The sequence below is a fragment of the Molothrus aeneus genome, chromosome 19 (genome assembly GCF_037042795.1).
Source record: "Molothrus aeneus isolate 106 chromosome 19, BPBGC_Maene_1.0, whole genome shotgun sequence".
NCBI lineage: Eukaryota > Metazoa > Chordata > Aves > Passeriformes > Icteridae > Molothrus > Molothrus aeneus.
In genome coordinates this window covers 2,590,813-2,611,778 of record NC_089664.1, presented here as the reverse complement: position 1 = coordinate 2,611,778, position 20,966 = coordinate 2,590,813, and the positions used below count along the sequence as shown (strand labels likewise).

At 58.4% G+C, this 20,966-nt stretch overlaps 3 protein-coding genes across 5 annotated transcripts in view; 1 reads left to right on the top strand and 2 right to left on the bottom strand.

The window, feature by feature from the left end:
- Window positions 1-11,525, top strand: part of NIBAN2 (niban apoptosis regulator 2) — a 37,428-nt gene extending 25,903 nt beyond the window's left edge. The window contains exons 6-14 of the mRNA XM_066562973.1: window positions 2,688-2,803; window positions 2,884-2,988; window positions 4,448-4,610; window positions 5,418-5,605; window positions 5,785-5,940; window positions 6,588-6,704; window positions 7,512-7,619; window positions 7,728-7,839; window positions 9,290-11,525. Coding sequence (XP_066419070.1) covers window positions 2,688-2,803; window positions 2,884-2,988; window positions 4,448-4,610; window positions 5,418-5,605; window positions 5,785-5,940; window positions 6,588-6,704; window positions 7,512-7,619; window positions 7,728-7,839; window positions 9,290-10,776 — 2,552 coding nt within the window. The 3' untranslated portion in view covers window positions 10,777-11,525. The remainder of the gene's footprint in view (window positions 1-2,687; window positions 2,804-2,883; window positions 2,989-4,447; window positions 4,611-5,417; window positions 5,606-5,784; window positions 5,941-6,587; window positions 6,705-7,511; window positions 7,620-7,727; window positions 7,840-9,289) is intronic.
- A 612-nt stretch (window positions 11,526-12,137) lies between these two features.
- SLC31A2 (solute carrier family 31 member 2) lies at window positions 12,138-18,464 on the bottom strand. 3 transcript variants are annotated; one of them, XM_066562975.1, is made up of 4 exons: window positions 18,324-18,464; window positions 15,528-15,594; window positions 13,980-14,151; window positions 12,138-12,993 (listed from the first exon to the last, which is right to left on the bottom strand). In XM_066562975.1, the coding sequence occupies exons 1-4, from the start codon at window positions 18,327-18,329 to the stop codon at window positions 12,825-12,827; spliced, it is 414 nt and encodes a 137-aa protein (XP_066419072.1). In that variant the 5' UTR covers window positions 18,330-18,464; the 3' UTR covers window positions 12,138-12,824. The 3 variants fall into 3 exon arrangements, with proteins under 3 accessions (XP_066419072.1, XP_066419071.1, XP_066419074.1); XM_066562974.1 differs by lacking the exon at window positions 18,324-18,464 and having other exon boundaries at window positions 15,528-18,308; XM_066562977.1 differs by lacking the exon at window positions 18,324-18,464 and having other exon boundaries at window positions 12,821-12,993; window positions 13,984-14,151; window positions 15,528-18,308.
- Window positions 18,465-19,516: 1,052 nt separating this feature from the next.
- Window positions 19,517-20,966, bottom strand: part of LOC136564863 (collagen alpha-1(II) chain-like) — a 96,300-nt gene continuing 94,850 nt past the window's right edge. Inside the window, exon 69 of the mRNA XM_066563163.1 lies at window positions 19,517-20,015. Within this exon, the coding sequence (XP_066419260.1) occupies window positions 19,866-20,015 (150 nt within the window). The 3' untranslated portion in view covers window positions 19,517-19,865. The remainder of the gene's footprint in view (window positions 20,016-20,966) is intronic.

Genomic DNA, 20,966 nt, shown 5'->3' with positions numbered 1-20,966 from the left:
TCTGGTTGTGATTGGTGTGGGAATTTTCAGCTCCCTGTCTCAGGCTGTGTTTGTGTAACAGCAGCTCCTCTGTGGGGACTGGGGATGTGCAGATCTGTTCCTCACACAGATGGGGTCAGCCTGGTGTCCCTGGAGCCCCTGGCTGCTCCAAAACTGTCCCTTGGCCAGTCTGGTGCCACCTGGGGCTGGGCAGTGCCCACCCAAGGGCTCCTGCCCCTTGTTCCAGGATGGTTTGAGTTTAAAGGGACCTTAAATCCCATCCAGTGCCACCCCTGCCATGGCAGGGACACCTCCCACTGTCCCAGGTGCTCCCAGCCCTGCCCAGCCTGGCCTTGGGCACTGCCAGGGATCCAGGGGCAGCCCCAGCTGCTCTGGGCACCCTGTGCCAGGGCCTGCCCACCCTCACAGGGAACAATTCCCAATTCCCAATATCCCATCCAGCCCTGCCCTCTGGCACTGGGAGCCATTCCCTGTGTCCTGTCCCTCCAGGTCCTTAACCACACATTAATGAAGGAAACTCATTAAATTTGCCCTGGGAAGTGGCACAGGGGCTTCTTGCACCAGCCCTGCCTGGACAGGCACAGGGCTGGGGACAGACTCAGGGATGTCCCCAGGCTCAGCCTGGAGTGAGTGACCTTGGGAAGGCTCCTGGGAGGCAAATCCTGCCCCAGGCCTGGCAGGGACAGGAGGTGAGGATTGTCCCACCTGGGAGGGGATCTGAGCTCCATGGACGGAGCAGCTCCAACCCCTGGAAGCTCAGCCCAGCTCTGGCTCCCACCAAAGACTGAGAAAAGAGCAGATTTTACTTTCTCAGTGGTTTTTTTCCCCTGATTATTAAGCTGCCCCTTAGCAAAAGCTGCTTAGGCTTGGAGTTAATTGTAATCCCCTTAGAAAAGTCTGTATGCAGTGGGAAAGCTCTGCTCACTGCCCTGGGCTGTCCCTCCTGGACACCTGGCCATGTCCCCAGCCCTGCCAGGTGCTGTGGGACAGGTGCCAGCAGTGTCCCCAGCCCTGCCAGGTGCTGTGGGACAGGTGCCAGCAGTGTCCCCAGCCCTGCCAGGTGCTGTGGGACAGGTGCCAGCAGTGTCCCCAGCCCTGCCAGGTGCTGTGGGACAGGTGTCAGCAGTGTCCCCAGCCCTGCCAGGTGCTGTGGGACAGGTGTCAGCAGTGTCCCCAGCCCTGCCAGGTGCTGTGGATGTGTCAGCAGTGTCCCCAGCCCTGCCAGGTGCTGTGGGACAGGTGTCAGCAGTGTCCCCAGCCCTGCCAGGTGCTGTGGATGTGTCAGCAGTGCAGGGATGATCCCCTGGAGCCTCCCAGCATGCTCAGATCCCCTCCTGATCCCCTCCTCGGGGCATGGGGAGGGGAGCTGGGCTGGAGGGCTCTCTCCCAGGGATGTTTCCCTGTCTGGCAGGGACCTGCAGAGCCCTGACAGGCTGGGACAAGGCAGGGGACATGTGGCACAGCTCCTGGGCTGTGCTGCCTGCCTGCTGTCCCCATCTCCTCGCTGTCCCCAGCCCTGCCCCTCCTGCTGGGGGGGTGTGGCACCCGAGCCCCCCTCGTGCTGCGGTGACTCAACCCGGGGACAGCCCGGCCCTGACTCACTCCTGAGGCCTCTTGGCCACTTTCCTCTTCCTTCCAAGCCTCACTGCTCCCTACAGGGCCCTTCTTCCTCCAGCCCCCCCAGCTGGCCCATCCTGCAGTGCTGGGGCTCACTGGGTGCTCTGTGGGGTTGGGGGTCACTGAGCCCCCCCATCGTGGTGAGCTCCTGCTCCTGCTGTGCCTTTGGAGCTCACTGAGCCCCCATTTGCCCATGCACCATTTGGGGGTCACTGAGCCCCCATTTCCCTGTGCACCACTTGGGGTCACTGAGCCCCCATTTCCCTGTGCACCATTTGGGAGTCACTGAGTCCCCAGGACCCCATGCACCATCAAGGGTCACTGTGCCCCCAAGTCCCTGTGCACCACTTGGGGTCACTGAGCCCCCATTTCCCTGTGCACCATTTGGGAGTCACTGAGTCCCCAGGACCCCATGCACCATCAAGGGTCACTGTGCCCCCAAGTCCCTGTGCACCACTTGGGGTCACTGTGCCCCCATTTCCCCATGCACCATTTGGGGTCACTGAGCTCCCATTTCCCCATCCAGAATTTGGGGTCACTGTGCCCCCAAGTCCCTGTGCACCATTTGGGGTCACTGAGCCTCCATTTCCCTGTGCACCACTTGGGGTCACTGAGCCCCCATTTCCCCATGCAGAATTTGGGGTCACTGAACCCCCATTTCCCTGTGCACCACTTGGGGTCACTGAGTCCCCATTTCCCTGTGCACTCTTTGGGGTCACTGAACCCCCATTTCCCTGTGCACCACTTGGGGTCACTGAGTCCCCATTTCCCTGTGCACTCTTTGGGGACACTGAGCCCCCATTTCCCTGTGCACCATTTGGGGTCACTGAGCCCCCATCCTACACAGCCTCCCTGCCCTCAGGGTGGCTCTGGAGGGGATCACTCTGGATGTATCAGGAGCCCCCCACCCTGTCAGGGGCAGTGCCTTGGGCCAGCATCCCCAGTCCTGGTGACAGCCCTGGGGGCTTGCACGGGTCCGGGGCTGTGGGGAAGCACACAGAGGTGGGCTGGGGGCGCTGGGCTGCCCCTCACTCCCAATTCCAGGCTGCTGAGCCGTGTCCCGTCCGCAGGGATCTCGGAGGACTCCAGAGTGGAGGCTCCCGCCTTCACGGACGCCATCCGCATGTACCGGCAGTCCAAGGAGCAGTACGGCACCTGGGACATGCTCTGCGGGAACGAGACCCAGGTGAGCACCGCACCCCCAAACCGGGCTCAGAGAGCTGGGAGGGGCTCAGCAGGCTCCCCAAAAACCTCCTGCCTCCGCAGGTCCTGAGCAACCTGGTGATGGAGGAGCTGCTCCCCGAGCTGAGGAGCACCATCGGCCCCCGGCTGAAGGGCAAAGCCCCGGAGCGCCAGCGGACCTGGATCCAGGTGTGGGGCTGGGGCTGCCGGGGGGGTCCCCAGCGTCCGGGCCCTCCCCTGCCCGCAGAGCCGGCTTGGGGAGCCTCCTTTCACCCCTGGGCTCGGTACCCACCTCCCTTCCCCACGGGGTTCTGTGCCCACCTCCTCCTTTCCCCACAGGGTTCTGTGCCCATCTCCCTTCCCCACAGGGTTCTGTGCCCACCTCCTCCTTTCCCCACAGGGTTCTGTGCCCATCTCCCTTCCCCACGGGGTTCTGTGCCCACCTCCTCCTTTCCCCACAGGGTTCTGTGCCCATTTCCCTTCCCCACAGGGTTCTGTGCCCACCTCCCTTCCCCGCTGGGCTCGGTGCCCACCTCCCTTCCCCACAGGGTTCGGTGCCCACCTCCTCCTTTCCCCACAAGGTTCTGTGCCCATTTCCCTTCCCCACAGGGTTCTGTGCCCACCTCCCCTCCCCACTGGGCTCGGTGCCCACCGGCTTCGCTGCCCCCTTCTCCCGGCCCCTTCCAAAGAATCCGTGCTTTCTCCAGAGTGGATTTTTCAAGCTCCTTGAGTGCCCCTGCCCAGCCCTGCCCAGCCCCGCCTGGGGCCAGCCGAGCAAACAGGAGGAAGCCCAGCCCCGGAGCGAAGCCTGTCCCGGCTAAATTTAGCGAGCCATTTTTAGAACAGCGCGGGCTAAATCCAGCCCAAACCCTTGCGAAAGACTGAGGGCTCTTCAGAGCTGCCTGTTAAAACCTTAAACCCCGATAATTACCACCAGGCTCGTAATGGGCCACTTGAGCGGCCTGAAAACACACAAACGCTGCTTTTCCAATAGCTGCTGTGGCTGGGAAGGAGGGAGGAGGAGAGGGCTCTGCATCCTGCCAGCCCCAAAATCCCAGCCTTTGGCTCAAAGTGAGCGTGAAGCCTCAGCGAGCGGCTCCATCCTGCTCAGGAGGTTGGCTCTGGGAGCCCAGGGAGGGTGAACAGGGCAGGGAACAGATTTCGGGGTGGGCTGGGGCTCTCCTGCTTGGACCACCACTGTCCCTGGAACACCAGCATCCCCGGAGCTGCAGCATTCCCAGACCTGCAGCATTCCCAGACCTGCAGCATTCCCAGAGCTGCAGCATCCCCGGAGCTGCAGCATCCCCAGAGCTGCAGCATTCCCAGACCTGCAGCATTTCCAGACCTGCAGCATCCCCAGAGCTGCAGCATCCCCAGAGCTGCAGCATTCCCAAACCTGCAGCATCCCTAGCCCTACCTGGGGCAGGTTGCCTGATTGAGGCAGTGCTCACCTCTCTGCCCCTCCAGCACCACCTGGAAGCAATTTCTGCACTGCAGGAGCTCCATCTCACCCTGCTGGGGGGTCCCTGGTGTGGCAGCCCCTGGCAGGCTGAGGGGAAGGGTCCTGTCAGGGCACAGGGGATGCTGGAGCTGCAGGCACTGTTTGGGGTGCAGCTGGAGGGTCTCTGACCCCCCCCTGTGCCCCCAGGTGTCAGATGCTGTCTATAGGATGGTCTATGAGCTGGCCAAGGTGCAGTACGATGCAGCTGTGGCCAGGTGTGAGCAGGAGCGGCCGCAGCTGGAGAGCACCATCCGCACGGACATGGACCAGATCATCACCTCCAAGGAGCACCTGGCCAGCAAGATCCGAGGTACAGGGATGCCCTGGCACGTGTGGGTGTGCCCATGGCTCCTGGGGGGCTGTTCCTGGGGTGCAGCACAGCCCCTGGCACCCTTAGGGGGGTGCACGTCCCAGGGGATTGGGGGACAAGGTGGGCAGTCACCCCTATAGTGAAACAAGGTGACCCCTGGGGCAGGGAATGATTGGCATCTGACTCTATTGATTCAGAATGCTGAACATTCACTTTATTTAAACTATATTATATTACATTATAACTATATTAAAGAGAGATTACATTACATTACATTACATTATATTACATTATATTATATTATATTACATTACATTACATTACATTATATTATTATCATACTTACTACTAACTGAAAAACTCATGACTGTCTGCAGACTGACAGTCCACACAGCTTGGACTTGATATGCTAATTAACATAATCTCCACCAGAATCTAATTACCAAATTCCTTCAGGTAAACAATCTTCCCACCACGTTCTATGTGTGCAAAACAGTAGGAGCAGCAAGCAGAGATAAAAGTTGTTTTCTCTCTGTGCTTCTCCAGGAAAAAAACCTGAGAGACAGAATTATATCTCTGTTCAGAGAATGTGAATGCCACAAACCCCTGGCATGGCAGTGGGTGGTTCAGGACAGACCAGGGGCACCCTGCAGGAGTTCCTTGTGTTGTTGTGAAAGGGGAGACTCCTCCTGGAGGGGTTTGGAAGCAGAGGCGGCTCCTCCTCGTTGCTGGGGTGGGTTTAGGATGTGATATGAAGGGCTGGAAGGACAGAGCGGCCTCACCATCCCCATCCCTGCTCTTTCCCAGCCTTTGTCCTGCCCAAGGCAGAGGTCTGTGTCCGTAACCACGTCCAGCCCTACATCTCCTCCATCCTGGAGGCCCTGATGACCCCCACGAGCCAGGGCTTTGCTGAGGCACGGGAGGTGTTCTTCAAGGAGGTCACCGACATGAACATGAACGTTGTCAACGAGGGTGGCCTGGAGAAGCTGGTGGAGGTGAGACCTGGTGGTGCTGGTGGTGCTCCTTGCCAGCTCAGGGGTGACAGGGCCAGTCCTGCTTCCACCCCCAGTGTGGACAGCACTGGGAGAGCCCAGGCTGAGGAGAGTCCACCCATGTGGGGTAGAATGTCCCTGCCCTGAGTACGTGGAGAGGCTGAGCTTGGCTTTGTCCCCAGTACATGGAGAAGCTCTCCCACCTGGCCTTCCACCCCGTGAAGATGCAGTCGTGCTATGAGAAGATGGAGCAGCTCAAACTGGAGGGTCTGCAGCAGCGATTCGATGTGTCCAGCACGTCTGTCTTCAAGCAGAGGGCCCAGATCCACATGAGACAGGTGGGATGGGGACCAGGGTCCTCCCCAGTCCCCCTGGGCTGGGAACAGAGCTTTGGGGAGTCCAAGCTGGTCCAGGCTGGGATGTCTGTGCTGTCTCTTTGGTCTGGAGCCCATGGTGGGCTTGGGCATCCTGGCACAGCTGCCCCTTTGCCACAGAGGCCACTGGCACCAGCAAGGCCAGTGAGCCAAATCTGGGGTCTGATCCAGCCTAACCTGATGTGGAGTGTAGGGGATGAGGGGGTGCAACACCAGCTCTGAGCAACCTCCTCTCCCAGCTGCCTTGATCCTGCGGGTGAGGGCTGTGGATGCCACGCTGGGAGGTCAGGGATTTGTGCAGAGTGAAGGCTCTTTGCCTTTTGGATATTGGGAAGGAATTCTTCCCTGGCACAGGGTGCCCAGGGCAGCTGGGGCCTCCCCTGGATCCCTGGCAGTGCCCAAGGCCAGGCTGGAGAGGGCTTGGAGCAGCCTGGGACAGTGGGAGGTGTCCCTGCCATGGCAGGGGTGGCACTGGATGATTTTAGGGTCCCTCCCACCCTAAACCAGTGTGGGGCTCTGTGCTAAGTCTCACCTCGGTGTGGCAGTGCCCCAAGAGCCCCCTGCCCACCCTTTGGGTGCCCCCCACGCTGACCATGTGTCTCTGGCCACAGCAAATGGACGATGCTGTGTACACCTTCGAGAGCCTGCTGCACCAGGAGCTGGGCAAGCTGCAGGGCAAGGACGAGCTCTGCAAATCCATCCAGCGCATCCTCGAGAGGGTGCTCAAGGTGAGCTGAAAGAGGAGCTCTTCTGAGCCAGGTCTTACAAGCTTTTGGAGGTCTATTTCACACTCAAGATAGCTCAGCTACCTTTGGAGGCATAAAATGAGCAGGATGGCTTCTGTTGCAGTGTTGAAAACAAAAAGGTTTAAATAAAAGGCAAAATAGCAAACTCTTTATAGAGAAAGACCGATCTAGGTGCAAGAGGTTCTTGCTCTTGGTAAAACACCTCACAAAAGCCATTAGGTTTTTTGTTCTCTTCTTTTTCTAATAAATTGCCCAGATGGGACTTTTGGGCTCTTGTCCAATTGGCCATCCTTAAGTTTGAGGTGAAGTCCCCCAGGCCTATGAGATGCCCTTTTCACCTAATCGAGGAGAGAAACTTCTGGGCTTCTTTCCTTTTTAAGGGGACAAAGGAGACAAAGGGCACATTCCTACAGTGAGCCAGGGGGTCAGGCCTTTGGTGGCCTTTGGTGGCATTGTTCCAGGGCCAGGGAAGAGGCTAGCAGTGATGTTATCCATTTCAAGTCTTTTGGGGGTTTCATGGATCTTGCTGGAGGAGCCAGGTCCCCTCTGAGCATATCTGTAAAAGCTCCCCAGGGTTCAGACTGGCCCCCAAACCCTCCTGCAGCCAGCAGTGCAAGAGTTGGCTCCTACCCAGGCTCAGAAACATTGGGAAACAGCTGCAGAGAGGGATGTGAGGCCAGAGGGGTCCGTGTGGATGGACTGGGGGGCAAATCTCAGGGGTTTGTGCCTCTGGAGAGGGGCAGCCAGCCCACAGCCCTGAGTGACCTGGGACACCCTCTCACCCTGCAGAAATTCGACTATGACAGCAGCACCGTGAGGAAGAAGTTCTTCAGGGAGGCCCTGCTGCAGATCACCATCCCCTTCCTGTTGAAAAAGCTGGCACCCACCTGCAAGGGGGTAAGAGGGGAAGGTTTGGGGTGCAGGGAAGGACTGTCCACTCCCATGGAGGGGCTGGAGCATCCATTCCCCCCAACCTGCTGGGCTGAGCCACCTCTCCTCTGGCAGGAATTAGCCAAGTTTCAGGAGCTGATCTTTGAGGATTTTGCCAGCTTCATCCTGGTGGAGAACACCTACGAGGAGGTGGTGCTGCAGTCAGTGATGAAAGACATCATGCAAGGTAGGCTCCTGTGGCACCTGCTGAGGAGGGGGTGACCCCTGCAGGGTGCTGGGGGCTGTGTGAGGAGGAGGTGACCCCATGTAGGGTGCTGGGAGCTGAATGAGGGACCCTCTATGTGACCCTCTATGTGACCTGCTGCAGGGTGCTGGGGGCTGTGTGAGGAGAGGGTGACCCTCTGCAGGATTTTGGGGTTTGTACAGGATTTTGGGGACAGCCTATAACAGGGGCTGGATAAGGAGGAGTGTTTCCATGCAGAGCCAGCTGGGGGCTGTATGAGGAGGGGTGAGTCCATGCTGGGGGATGTATAAGGAGGGGTGACCACATGTGGGATGCTGGGGGCTGTATGAAGAATGGGTGACCCTCTGCAGGGTGCTGGGGGGTCTCTGAGGAGGGGTGATTCCATTCAGGGGATCAGCTCAGGGCTGTATGAGGTGGAGTGACCCCAAGCAGGGTGCTGGGGACTCTATAAGGAGGGGTGACCCCATACAAGGTGTTGGGGACTCTGTAAGGAGGGGTGACCCCCTGCAGGGTGCTGGGGGCTGTATGAGGAAGGGGTGACCACATGTGGGGTGCTGAGGGCTATATAAGCCCCTGCAGGGCTGGGGGCTGTATGAGGAGACCCTCTATGTGACCCTCTGCAGGGTGCTGGGGGGTCTCTGAGGAGGGGTGATTCCATTCAGGGGATCAGCTTAGGGCTGCACAAGGTGAGGTGACCCCAAGCAGGGTGCTGGGGACTCTAAGGAGGGGTGACCCTGTGCAGGTTGCTGGGGACTCTATAAGGAGAGGTGACCCCATACAGGATGTTGGGGACTCTGTAAGGAGGGGTGACCCCATACAGGATGTTGGGGACTCTGTAAGGAGGGGTGACCCCATACAGGTTGCTGGGGACTCTGTAAGGAGGGTGACCCCATACAGGATGTTGGGGACTCTGTAAGTAGGGTGACCCCATACAGGGTGTTGGGGACTCTGTAAGGAGGGTGACCCCATACAGGATGTTGGGGACTCTGTAAGGAGGGTGACCCCATACAGGATGTTGGGGACTCTGTAAGGAGGGGTGACCCCATACAGGATATTGGGGACTCTGTAAGGAGGGGTGACCCCATACAGGGTGTTGGGGACTCTGTAAGGAGGGTGACCCCATACAGGATGTTGGGGACTCTGTAAGGAGGGTGACCCCATACAGGGTGTTGGGGACTCTGTAAGGAGGGTGACCCCATACAGGGTGTTGGGGACTCTGTAAGGAGGGTGACCCCATACAGGGTGTTGGGGGCTGCCTCAGAAGCAGCTTTCCCACCTGGCTGCCCCCCTGGCAGGGCTGAGCAGTGGGTGGGATGCTGCCCCCCCTGCCCAGCTCCAGCCACCTCTCCCACCACCCCCGGGGAGGACTGGGTGAGGTGCCCCAGCCTGGCAGTGCCCGCAGCCCCCCTGAGCTGTCCCTCCCTGTCCCCAGCTGTGAAGGAGGCGGCCGTGCAGAGGAAGCACAACCTGTACAGGGACAGCATGGTGATGCACAACAGCGATCCCAACCTGCACCTGCTGGGAGAGGGCCTGCCCATCGACTGGAGCGAGGAGTACAGCGAGGAGCCCGCGGCCGAGCGGCGCCGCAGGGCCAAGCAGGTGGTGTCGGTCATCCAGGACGACGAGGGGGCCCTGCCCTATGGGGCTGAGGCCCTGCTGCCGCCTGGCTCCCCCGAGGCAGGGCAGGCAGAGCAGGCACAGCCCGGGGTGCCCCCGAGCCCCCCGGATGCGGTGCAGGAGATCCGGGAGGCGCTGGCACAGGAGAGCCTGGGGGACGGTGCCAGGCTGGAGGAGCGGCTGATGAACGGCACCGAGGGCAGTGGGGCCAGCGAGGAGGGCGTGCTGCTGGCAGGGGCTGCCCCAGGGGCTGCCACACAGCAGGGCCCAGCCCGGCATGGGGACGGGGTGTGCTGTGCCACAGCGGCAGCACCGGCACCTGGAGCTGAGGTCCCATCAGGAACGGGCAGAGAACGCGTCACACCAGCATCCTCACCTGTGTCTGGAGCTGAGATCCCATCAGGAACAGGGAGAGAACGCGTCACACCAGCATCCTCACCTGTGTCTGGAGCTGAGGTCCCATCAGGAACAGGGAGAGAACGCGTCACACCAGCATCCTCACCTGTGTCTGGAGCTGAGGTCCCATCAGGAACAGGAAGAGAACGTGTCACACCAGCATCCTCACCTGTGTCTGGAGCTGAGGTTCCATCAGGAACAGGAAGAGAACGTGTCACAGCAGCATCCTCACCTGTGTCTGGAGCTGAGGTCCCATCAGGAACAGGAAGAGAACATGTCACAGCAGCATCCTCACCTGTCCCTGGAGCTGAGGTGTCATCAGGGGGGCAGCGTGTCACACCAGCATCCTCACCTGTCCCTGGAGCTGAGGTCCCATCAGGAGCTGGGACACGCCGGGCTGCACCAGCACCGCCTGTGCCTGGAGCTGAGGTGTCAGCAGGGGGGCAGTGTGCCACACCAGCACTGTCACCTGTCCCTGGAGCTGAGGTCCCATCAGGGGCTGGGAGACAACATCCTGCACCAGCATCACCTGTGCCCAGAGCTGATGTCCCATCAGAGGCTGAGGTGCCCCATGCCACACCAAGGTCATCCGTGCCAGCTTCCCCCGTGTCTGCAGCTGATGTCCCATCAGAGGCTGAGGTGCCCCATGTCACACCAAGGTCATCCGTGCCAGCGTCCCCCGTGCCCAGAGCTGATGTCCCATCAGTGCCCAGCGTGCCACAGGGCACGGCAGCCCCGGCCAGCCCCCGAGCCGATGTCCCAGCAGAGGCCGAGGTGCCCCGTGTCACAGCAGCACCACCCGGAGGGCAGAGCCCATCAGCAGCGTGTCACCAGCGTGCTGACAAGGAGCCAGGCGAGCCCAGGGCCACCGCAGAGAGCAGTGAGGGGGTGCAGACTGAGTTCTAGCCCCAGCCCCTGCCATGGACTGGCCCCGGTGACACTGGGGCTGGGGGAGGGGGACAGGAGCCCCGGCATGGAGAGCAGCACTGCGGGAGAGGGAGGGGATGGGGACACCCAGACCTTACTGCCTAAGGGGGTCCCACTGCCACAGCCCCACTGGGTCCGACTGGGGTGGCCCCAGCCTGGCTTGGGGCATCCCCTGCGCTCTGCTCTGTCCTTCTTCTGCCTTATTTTCTTTCCTACTGAGGAGATGCTTTACTGAAGAGCTTTATCTGCCCCCCACACCAGTGCCTAGGGCTGCTGGGGGGGCTGGCACTAGCCCTGCTGAGGGTGGGTGTGTGGGACACTCCTGGCTGTCCCCACGGCTGTCCCTGCCCCAATCTGGAGCACTTCCTGGGAGCCTGCCCACTGCCAACCCCACTGCCAGCTCCAGGAGTGCCAGGGGGAGCAGGGGCTGCAGATGACAAACAGGATGGCAAATGGGGACACAACAGGGACAGCAACACTGGGGGGCTTGAGCCACTGCTGAGGGGGAGAGCACCGGGACAGCTGTGGGTTGCTGGTGCCCAGGCCGGGCTCACAGCATCCAGACTGGGCTCACAGCATCCAGACTGGGCTCACAGCATCCAGACTGGGCTCACAGCATCCAGGTTTGGCTCACAGCATCCAGACTGGGCTCACAGCATCCAGGCCGGGCTCACAGCATCCAGGCCGGGCTCACAGCATCCAGGCCGGGCTCACAGCACCCAGTGCCCACCGCCCACCCCCAGCCACCCTCACCCCTAGGAGCTATTCTAGGAGCTATTTTAAGTTCAGAGTTCAGTCTCTGGGGAAGGTGGCACTCAGGCCACCTGTGCCTGGCAGGACAGGAAAGGTGGCACTCAGGCCGTGTCCCAGCTGTGCCTGGCAGGACTGGGATAATTCCAGGCTCAGCTTGCTGTGCAGTGGAGAGATCCCAGATCTCCTCAGCACCTTCCATGGATGGCTTCTCCAGCTTTGCAGATTTTGGCATCTGCTGTGCTGGCTGAGCAAAGAGCAGGAGTCTGCTGACCCCTCTGTGTGTCATGGGGACAGGAGTGCTGCAGCCCCACACAGTGATGCCAAAAGCCCTGGAGGTGCTGGGGGTCTGCAGGACCCCTGGATGGGACACCTGGAGCAGGGACCAGCACCCCAACACCCACCTGTGCCTAGGTGCCACCATTGCTGCCTCAGAAGGGGGGTGCCCAGCCTAACCCACTCAGGGGAGCCCCCAAAGTGCCTTGGGAGGCCCCCCTCAAAGTGCCTTTCTCTGTGAACTTCAAACCTGTCTCTTTCAGGATATTTTATTAAGAAAGTTATACAAATGTTTAAAGATATGCTTATAATAATTAATAAAATGGAAAAGCTTTATTTAAAGCCAGAGGAGACTCTCCTTATTGCTGAAGCAACTCCCTGGATAGGGCCTGGTCCCACTGTGAGACCCAGGGGTGTCACATCCTGAGCCCACCCAGCAGCGACACAAACCAGGAGTGGAGCTGAGATGATTTTATTCAAAGGGGTGTCCTGAGGAAGCAGCAAGAGGCACCAGGAGCAGCATTTTCCCCCTGGCACAGCCACACCAGCAGCTCAGGGGCTGCTCCAGCCCCATCCCTGAAGCACAGGAGCGGGGTGGGGGTGGCAGGACCCCCCAGTGTCCCCAAAGGCACTGTGTGAAGAGGGGGCAGCTCTGGGCAGGAGGGTCCCTGTCCCCAGCAAGTCACTGGGTCACTCCTGTTCCAGCCAGGAGGAACGTCCTTGAAAAGCAGGGAGGGGAGGAAATGCCAGCACCCCACCCCTGCTGTCACCACCCGGACAAAGGTCCCTGAGAGCCGGGGGACAGCCACCAGCCAAGGCCAGTGCTGGCCATGGGGCTCCCTGTCCCCAGAGCGGGGCCAGCCCTGAGGGGCCCCAGCAAGTCCTTGGGGTTCTGTGTCCCACAGAGCACAGGGACAGAGACAGCCCCAGCAGAAGTGACAGCAGCTATTCCAGACAAAGGAGCAGGAGGTGGGACACGTGTGCCACCACCTCGGGGGGCTCTAGCCCCGGCCCAGCAGGGGATACACCATGAAATAGCCCAGGGTGGAGCCTGCAATGGCCCCCAGGAAGATCCAGGCGTTGTAGGACATGACTGCCAGCATCACCATATAGCCCAGCACCACCTGCAGCACGTGGAACAGAGTCTGGCCCACGTGGAACCAGAACCACCTGGGGAAGGAGAGGGGGAATGCCATCAATGAGGGGCTGGGACAGCTGGAATCACCTCCCACCAGGAGCCTGGAGAGGCCAGAGGGGGTTTGGGCAGCAGGGAGAGGGGTGGGGGCTACAAACAGCAGCTCAGGGGGAAATCCTGCTCCGAAATCAATGGGGCTGGCAGTAAGAGCAGCCTCAGGAATGATCTGGGATTAAATACAAGAGGAAAAACCCAGGGCTTGGCTTCAAAGGAAGAAGGGCCAGGCTTGTGGGGACTGAGCTGCTGCTTGTGCCCATCCCCAAACCAGCAGGACCATCCTGCACCCTGCACAACCACTCCTGGAGGGGAAGCTGAGCCTCTAGCCACCACCCTGGACACCTCCCAGAGGATCTGGAGGGGCTGGGCTGCCCCTGGAGCCCCCTCCCCAGGCTGTACATACCCCCCCTTCCCTGGGAGCCCACAGCTCCTCCTCACAGCCCTTCTCCCCTCTGTGCTGGCCATGGCCCCACAGATCCATCCCTGAGCCCTGGGGTGGGTGCCAGGGGCTGTACACACCCCTCATCCCTGGGAGTTCACAGCTCCTCTTCACAGCCATGGCCCCACAGAGCCATCCCTGACCTGCCAGGAGGGTGCCAGGGGTCCCTGCCCTGTGTGGGGTCTGGAGGGGCTGGGCTGCCCCAGGCTGTACACACCCCTCATTCCTGGGAGGAGCTCACAGCCCTTGTCCCCTCTGTGCTGGTCATGGCCCCAGATCCATCCCTGAGCCCCGGGGTGGGTGCCAGGGGCTGTACACACCCCTCTTCTCTGGGAGTTCACAGCCCTTGTCCCCTCTGTGCTGGCCATGGCCCCAGATCCATCCCTGAGCCCTGGGGTGGGTGCCAGGGGCTGTACACACCCCTCATCCCTGGGAGGAGCTCACAGCCCTTCTCCCCTCTGTGCTGGCCATGGCCCCAGATCCACCCCTGAGCCCCGGGGTGGGTGCCAGGGGTCCCTGGGGTACCTGCCCTGCGCGGGGTCGCTCTGTTCCTCCTCCTGGGGCTCGGTCAGGGCCTCGTGGCTGAGGCTGCGGGGCAGCGCCAGCAGCGCCCGCCGCAGCAGCACGGCCTTGCCCATCTTCACGGCCTCATAAAGCACAGAGAGCAGCAGGATCACCAGCACCGAGAGCACCATCCCTGCAGGAGAGACAGCCCAACACTGCCATGCACGGGGAGAGCCTCTGGGGGTGACAGGGACACAGCAGGGCCCGGCACAGGGGTTTGGGAATAGCCATGAGTGATGGAGGGGGGGTCCTGGCACTGGGCTGGGCAGCAGGGTTGTTAAATGGCAGGAAATTGTGTGTTTAGTTTTTTATCTCACAGAATTAGGTTGGGAAAGCTCTCTGAGGCCATTAAGGCCAACCTGTGACCTCACCCAACAGCACCTTGTCACCCAGACCATGGCACTGAATGTCCCATCCAGTCCCTCCTCAAACACCTCCAGGGACAGTGACTCCTCCCTGGGCAGCCTCTTCCAATGAAGAATTTTTTCCTAAATTCTTAATTTAGGAAAATGGAAGAATAAACTAAGCCTAAACTTCTCCTGGCTCAGCTTAAGGCTGTGCCCTCTTGTCCTAGAGAGCTGCTGTGAAACAAATACAAAGCTTTGCATTGACTCCAAAATAAACATGGGAGTTAAAATATGATCTTGGGAGAATAAACAAAACCAGAACGAAGAGTGAAAGTGGGAAGCTGAGCCATTCCTGAGTGCTCTGGGGGCTTCACACAGCTCCCTGCCTGCTGCTCTTGGCTTGGGAGGATCAACCCCGGCCTGGGGCATGCCCAGGGCACAGCACACATCGGCAGGGAGGGGCAGGTCCTGCCAAAAATCCCCACACGGCTCTGCAGAGAGGGGATGGAGGGATGGACAGGGATGGATGGATGGATGGATGGATGGATGGATGGATGGATGGATGGATGGATGGATGGATAGGGATGGATAGGGATGGATAGGGATGGATAGGGATGGACAGGGATGGACAGGGATGGACAGGGATGGACAGGGATGGACAGGGGTTGAGGGACAGTGATGGAGGCATGGAGGGATGGATGGAAGGATGAAGGGATGGACAGGGAAGGAGAGATGGATGGATGGACGGATGGACAGAGATGGATGGATGATGGATGGATGGATGGATGGATGGAAGGATGAAGGAACAGGGATGGAAGGATGGATGGAGGGATGGACAGGAATGGATGGAGGGATGGATGGAGGGATGGATGGATGGATGGGACAGGGATGGAGAAATGGAGGGAGGGATGGATGGATGGATGAAAGAACAGGGATGAAGGATGGATAGAGGGATGGACAGGAATGGATGGATGGATGGATGGATGGATGGATGGATGGATGGATGGATGGATGGATGGATGGATGGATGGAGGGAGGGATAGGGACGGATGGATGGATGGATGGACGGAGGGAGGGATAGGGACGGATGGATGGATGGATGGACGGAGGGATGGATGGATGGATGGATGGACGGAGGGATGTCCCAGTGCTGGCAGCCTACCTGTGGGGCTGTGGACACTCCAGAAGTCGAAGAGCAGCACTACTGTGTCCGAGAAGTAGAAGGTCATCTGGAAAAGAGGCCAGGGAAGGGCAGTGCAGGAGCCCCTCGGGGTGATGGGTGCCCACACTGCAGCAGCCCTGCACCCCCACCCTGGCATGCTCATCTGGGGATTCACCAAATGGTGCAAGTGTCTCTCCAGTTCTGAAACGGGAAGAGGAACTTGCACAGACAATCACAGTCACACTGACTGGGCTGAACTCTCCCTGTGAGCTCCAGCAGGACGATTTCCACCCCCGTGGCTGGGCTGTGACAAAAAGCCAGTTTACCACTGTGACAAAGAGAGACAAATCCAGGACTTCTCTTGAGGAGAGAAGGTCCCTGGGGACAGGTAGAGGCTGAGGGGAAGCTGGTGGGCAGAGCCTCTGCTCCCCTCTGCCTCTCTCCCAGGGCAGAGAAACCTCCTGCACTGCCAGGACACCCAAAAACTCAACCACCAAGGCACCCAGAGCCACAAGTGTGACTACCCAACAATGGGGACCAGGTCCAGGGGTGCCTCCCTGGCAGAGGAGCATCAATCCCAATGCTGCCAGGACCTGCAAAGGCAGCACCCCTCCTCCTTCACCCTGCTGAAACAGGAGGAGCAGGAATTGCTCTTGTGTAACATCAGCTGCAGAGCTCATGCCCAGCTGCCCCATCTTGCTCAAAAGGTGGAATTTTGCTGGGTTTTTCGTGCTCCCTTTGGTGAACCTCCCTAGGAGGTGTTTGTGGAGCTCACAGCTGCTCCTCTCCTGCACAGATCCGTGTTTGGCTGTTCTTTCCTGCCTTTTCCAACACCAGCAGAGGTGACTGACAGGAGCAGGACCAGCCTCAGCCAGAAATACCATCCAACACCCCGTGGGTGTTCAGGCCACAGCCCGGCTCCAATTACAGCCCTCGGCCCTCCTTAGCCACAGCACATTAGCACATGTAATTGCCTCACCCTTTTAAGCCTCCTTCGGCCACAGGTTAATGATAACTAGCCCTTAAATGAAGCTATTTCTCCTTCACAGGCTTCACCCACAAGTGGTGGAAGGAGCAGGTGACTGTTTTAGGGATGGGGGATAGAAGTGATGGGCAGAATCAGAGTCATTAACTTTTGAAAAACTCTCTAAGATCATGAAATCCAAACATTACCCCAGCATGCCAAGGTCTCCACTGAACCCTGTCCCCAGGTGCCACCTCTCTGTGTTTTTTGAACAATTCCAGGCACGGTGATTCCACCCTTTCCCTGGGCAGCCTGTTCCAGAGATCCAGAAGATCCCTTTGCCGCCCCAGCCTGGGGTGGAGCCACATGTTTTTGGGGTGCCCAGCATGGGTGTGACACCAAAATGATGCTCTTTGGGCCAACAGCGATGCCACAGAGAGATTTCTTGCTGGGTGAAGGTCAAGAGGCCAAAATCCTAAAAATCCCTGCATTCTTCCCAACAGGGAAGAGCCACCCCCACCAGGGAGCTGTCCCAGGGTGTTGAGGGATGTTGTTCAGAGGATGGATTGGGATTGGATTGAGCAGGCTCCCAGGTGAGGCTGCACCCAGCTCCTCCCCCGCAGGAATTCACACCGGGAACAAAAACTTGTTGGGAAATCTGTGCTCAAGGTGCATTTAGGGCTGGATCTGCTGCACTTTTGGGGTTATTCTAGCAAAACCAGTGGTGCCTGCACAGAGCAGTGCCAGGCTGCATCCCAGCCTGCTGCTCCAGCCTAACTGGGATGTCTGATCCCACACTTTGGGATAAAGCTGCAGCACCCTGACCCCCCTCTGGACAGTCTCAGCTACAGCCCCACACTGGGGACACACTGGTTATGAGGGTGTCCCCAAACTGGGATCCTCCTCAGGACTGTGTCACCCCCAGGCCTTGCTGCTTCAGGGGGCTGGGAGCCCTGAACATCAAACAGAACCATGAAATGGTTTGGGTTATAAGGGATCCTAAAGCTCATTTTGTCCCAGCTCCTGCCATGGGCAGGGACACCTTTCACTATCCCAGGCTGCTCCAAGCCCTGTCCAACCTGACCCTGGACACTTACAGGGAGATTTAAGGGGTTCTGGGGGGATTCATGGGGTTCCAGGGGGGGATCCACGGGGTTCCAGAGAGATTTAAGGGGCTGCAGAGTAGATTCTCAGGGCTCCAGAGGGGATTTAAGGGGATCCAGGGGAATTCATGGGGTTCCAGGTGGGGATTCATGTGGTCCTAGGGGGGATCACGGGCTTCCAGGAATATTTAAGGGGTTCCAGGGGGGAATCACGGGGTTCCAGGGGGGATTTCCAGGGTTCCAGGGTGGAATCATGGGGCTCCAAAGATTTAAGGTGGTCCAGGGTGGAATCATGGGGTTCCAGGGGGGATTTAAGGGGTTCCAGGCAGGAATTAATGGGATTCCAGGGTGGAATCATGGGGTTACAGAAGGGATTTAAGGAGATCCAAGGGGATTCACGGGGTTTCAGGAGGGATTTAAGGGGATCCAGAGTGAAATCACAGGGTTCCAGGCGGATTTAAGGGGTTCCGGGGTGAAATCACGGGGTTCCAGGGGGATTTCTGGGGTTCCAGGGGGGAATCACGGGGTTGCAGAGGGGATTTAATGGGATCCAAGGGGATTCACATGGTTCCAAGGGGCAACCACAGGGTTCCAGGGGGGATTTCCAGAGTTCCAGGGGGGATTCTCGGGGTTCCGGGTTGGAATCTGGGGGTTCCGGGGGGATTTCCGGGGTTCCAGGAAGGTCTCCCGGTAGCGGCAGTGCCGTGCCCGTCCCGTTCCGGGGCTCACCTGCATGGTGGCGGCGGCGGCAGCGGGCGCGGGGCCCGGCCCGTTCCCCCCGGGGCCGCTGTCCCGGCGCTGTCCCGGCGATGTCGCGGCGCTGTCCCGGCGATGTCGCGGCCTGTCACGGGGATGTGGCGGCGCTGTCGCTGTGCCGTGTCTCAGCGCGGGGCTCTCCGGGAGCCGTAGTGCGGGGCGGGCCCAGGCCCGTCCCCTCCTCCCCGCGGCCCTGCCGGGCCCAGCGCCCTGGGTACGGCCGGGCCCGGCCCCTGCGCTCAACGCGGCTTCGCTTTCCCTTCGCTCCCGGCTCCATCCCGGCCCCGGGGCTGAGCTAAGGACCCCAAGGGGTTTTCTGCTGGTCACCCCCGGCACCCTGAAAACGCGGAGAGATTTTTGGGGGTGTGCAGCCTGGAGAGGAGAAGCTCCAGGGAGAGCTCAGATCCCCTAAAGAGGCTCCAGGAGAGCTGGAGAGGGACTGGGGACAAGGCATGGAGGGACAGGACACAGGGAATGGCTCCCAGTGCCAGAGGGCAGGGCTGGATGGGATATTGGGAATTGGGAATTGTTCCCTGTGAAGGTGGGCAGGCCCTGGCACAGGGTGCCCAGAGCAGCTGGGGCTGCCCCTGGATCCCTGGCAGTGCCCAAGGCCAGGCTGGGCAGGGCTGGGAGCACCTGGGACAGTGGGAGGTGTCCCTGCCATTGGATGGTCTCCAAGTTCTCTTCCAACCCAAACCATTAAGGATTTTGTGATTTTATTTTTCCTACAGACAGGCAGGACAAAGGGGAATTTTCCTTCCAGCCGTGAGTAGAAGCATACAGATTTTTGCTCCATGCTGGGACAATCCAACCATCCCCGTTACACCTGGGAACAGAGAGTGCTGAGCTGGCCCTGCCTCAGTTTCCCCAAGTGCCAGCAGGTGCAGATGCCCACAAAGGCACCCAGTGCTGCAGTGCCTGGCTCTACACCACAAAAATCCTTCTCAGTGAGATAGAGACTCAAAAGCAAGACAGGATTTGGGGGGGGATTAACATTTTCACCCCTTTGCAGCACTTGGTGCCGGGCTGGGAGGGAGATGCTGGAGCAGCTGCACACTGGGCTCTCCCAGGCTCACCAGGGCCACTTCCCAGCCCAGTCCTGGGCCATCAGTGCTCCAACCATTTGTGCACTTGATCCTGGCAAAGAAAAGCTCCTTTCCTTCCCCTTTTCCCAAGCTGGCACTAGTTTTGCTTCTGGTTTTTATTTTTTTTTCTTACAGACAGTTCCTAGCAATTATAATTCTCAAACTTCCCCCAAGCAGTCATTAAATCAGCACCTTCTCATATATAATATATACATATATAATATATATATAATTTATAAAGAAATGACTTCTGTAAACAATATTCCTCTACTCCAGAAGGAAATGGAGTCCAGGGCATAACACAGCTCCAAACACAGCAGCTCTGTGGAGCAGCTGGGAGCCCTGTGCCACCTCCAGCTCCACTTGTCCCCACTGGGATGGCTCTTGGGTGGGGACAGAACTGGCTGGCTCGGTTTGGGTGGCACCAATTTCAGCTGAAGCAAACTGGTCCGACTGTGAAACCAAACTGGTGCGAGGCGTCGCCGTTGTGGAACACAGCCAGGTCCCGCAGGGGCAGCAGCCACAGCTCCTCCGTGCTGAACTGGAAGATGGTGTCGCTGATGGAGGACTCGTTGTCCAGCTGAAATGACCACCAGGGACAGCTGAGTGTCACCAAAGCCCTCAGCTGAGGGCCTGGAGCTCCCTTGGCTCCATCCCCAGCCACTCCTGGCTTTTCCAGGCTGGTTCTTCCCCCTTGCCATATCCCCAGACCAGGAAGCCCCTTGGGCCAAAGGAATGGACGTTCTCCATCCCCATCGTACCCTCATCCCCCCGCTCCATCCCAAACTGCAGGGCTTCAAACAGTCTCCCAAAGGGCTCTCCAAATGTTGGGAGCCTTTTGCAGGCGTTTATATGTTAGAAAATAATTTGTGCTAAAGGAAATGAAAACCACAGCATTTTGTGTACAAAGCCAGTGTGGGGCAACAAGCAGTAATAGGCTATGGGATAAAAATGGAGATGCAAGTGTCATCAGGTGACTGCCTCCAGGGATGGATATTTCAAGGGATGTTTTTAGCTGACAAGACCCCAGCAGAAGGCATTTGATAGGCATCATCAGAAGTTTATTCCAGAAAGTTTTCACCTCACAGGACTCCAGCAATTATCCACTGATTCCGAGAAACGTGGCAGCAAAAAAGAAAAACTGCAATAATATGCTAAAATATGCTAAAGAAGAGCCCCTTTCAGAGCCCAAAAGACTGTATAAAACAGACCCCTCAGGAATGACATTTGGAGACCCACAGGGACTTTGGTGCAATAGAGGACAAATCCTGACCCTGATCGCCTGGCTCAGAGTCGAAATTGCTTGTGGATTTTTGCAAATTTATACTTTGAGAATGTAATAAAGTATTACATTTAATAAATATTAAATATCTATAAATAAAATATATAAAAATTATATAATATATATACTATATAATATATATATAGTACATATATTATATAGTATATATTATATATATAAAATATATATAATATATAAAATATATATAATATAAAATATATTATATATATTATATAAATGTATATTATA

Coding starts and splice junctions, on each gene's coding strand:
- SLC31A2 (XM_066562974.1), bottom strand. CDS start 15,690: ATGAGCATGCCAGGGTGGGGGTGCAGGGCTGCTGCAGTGTGGGCACCC. Junction 14,152..15,527: donor GAGTGTCCACAGCCCCACAG/GTAGGCTGCCAG, acceptor TCTCTCCTGCAG/GGATGGTGCTCTCGGTGCTG. Junction 12,994..13,979: donor AGCGACCCCGCGCAGGGCAG/GTACCCCAGGGA, acceptor CTCCTTCCCCAG/GTGGTTCTGGTTCCACGTGG.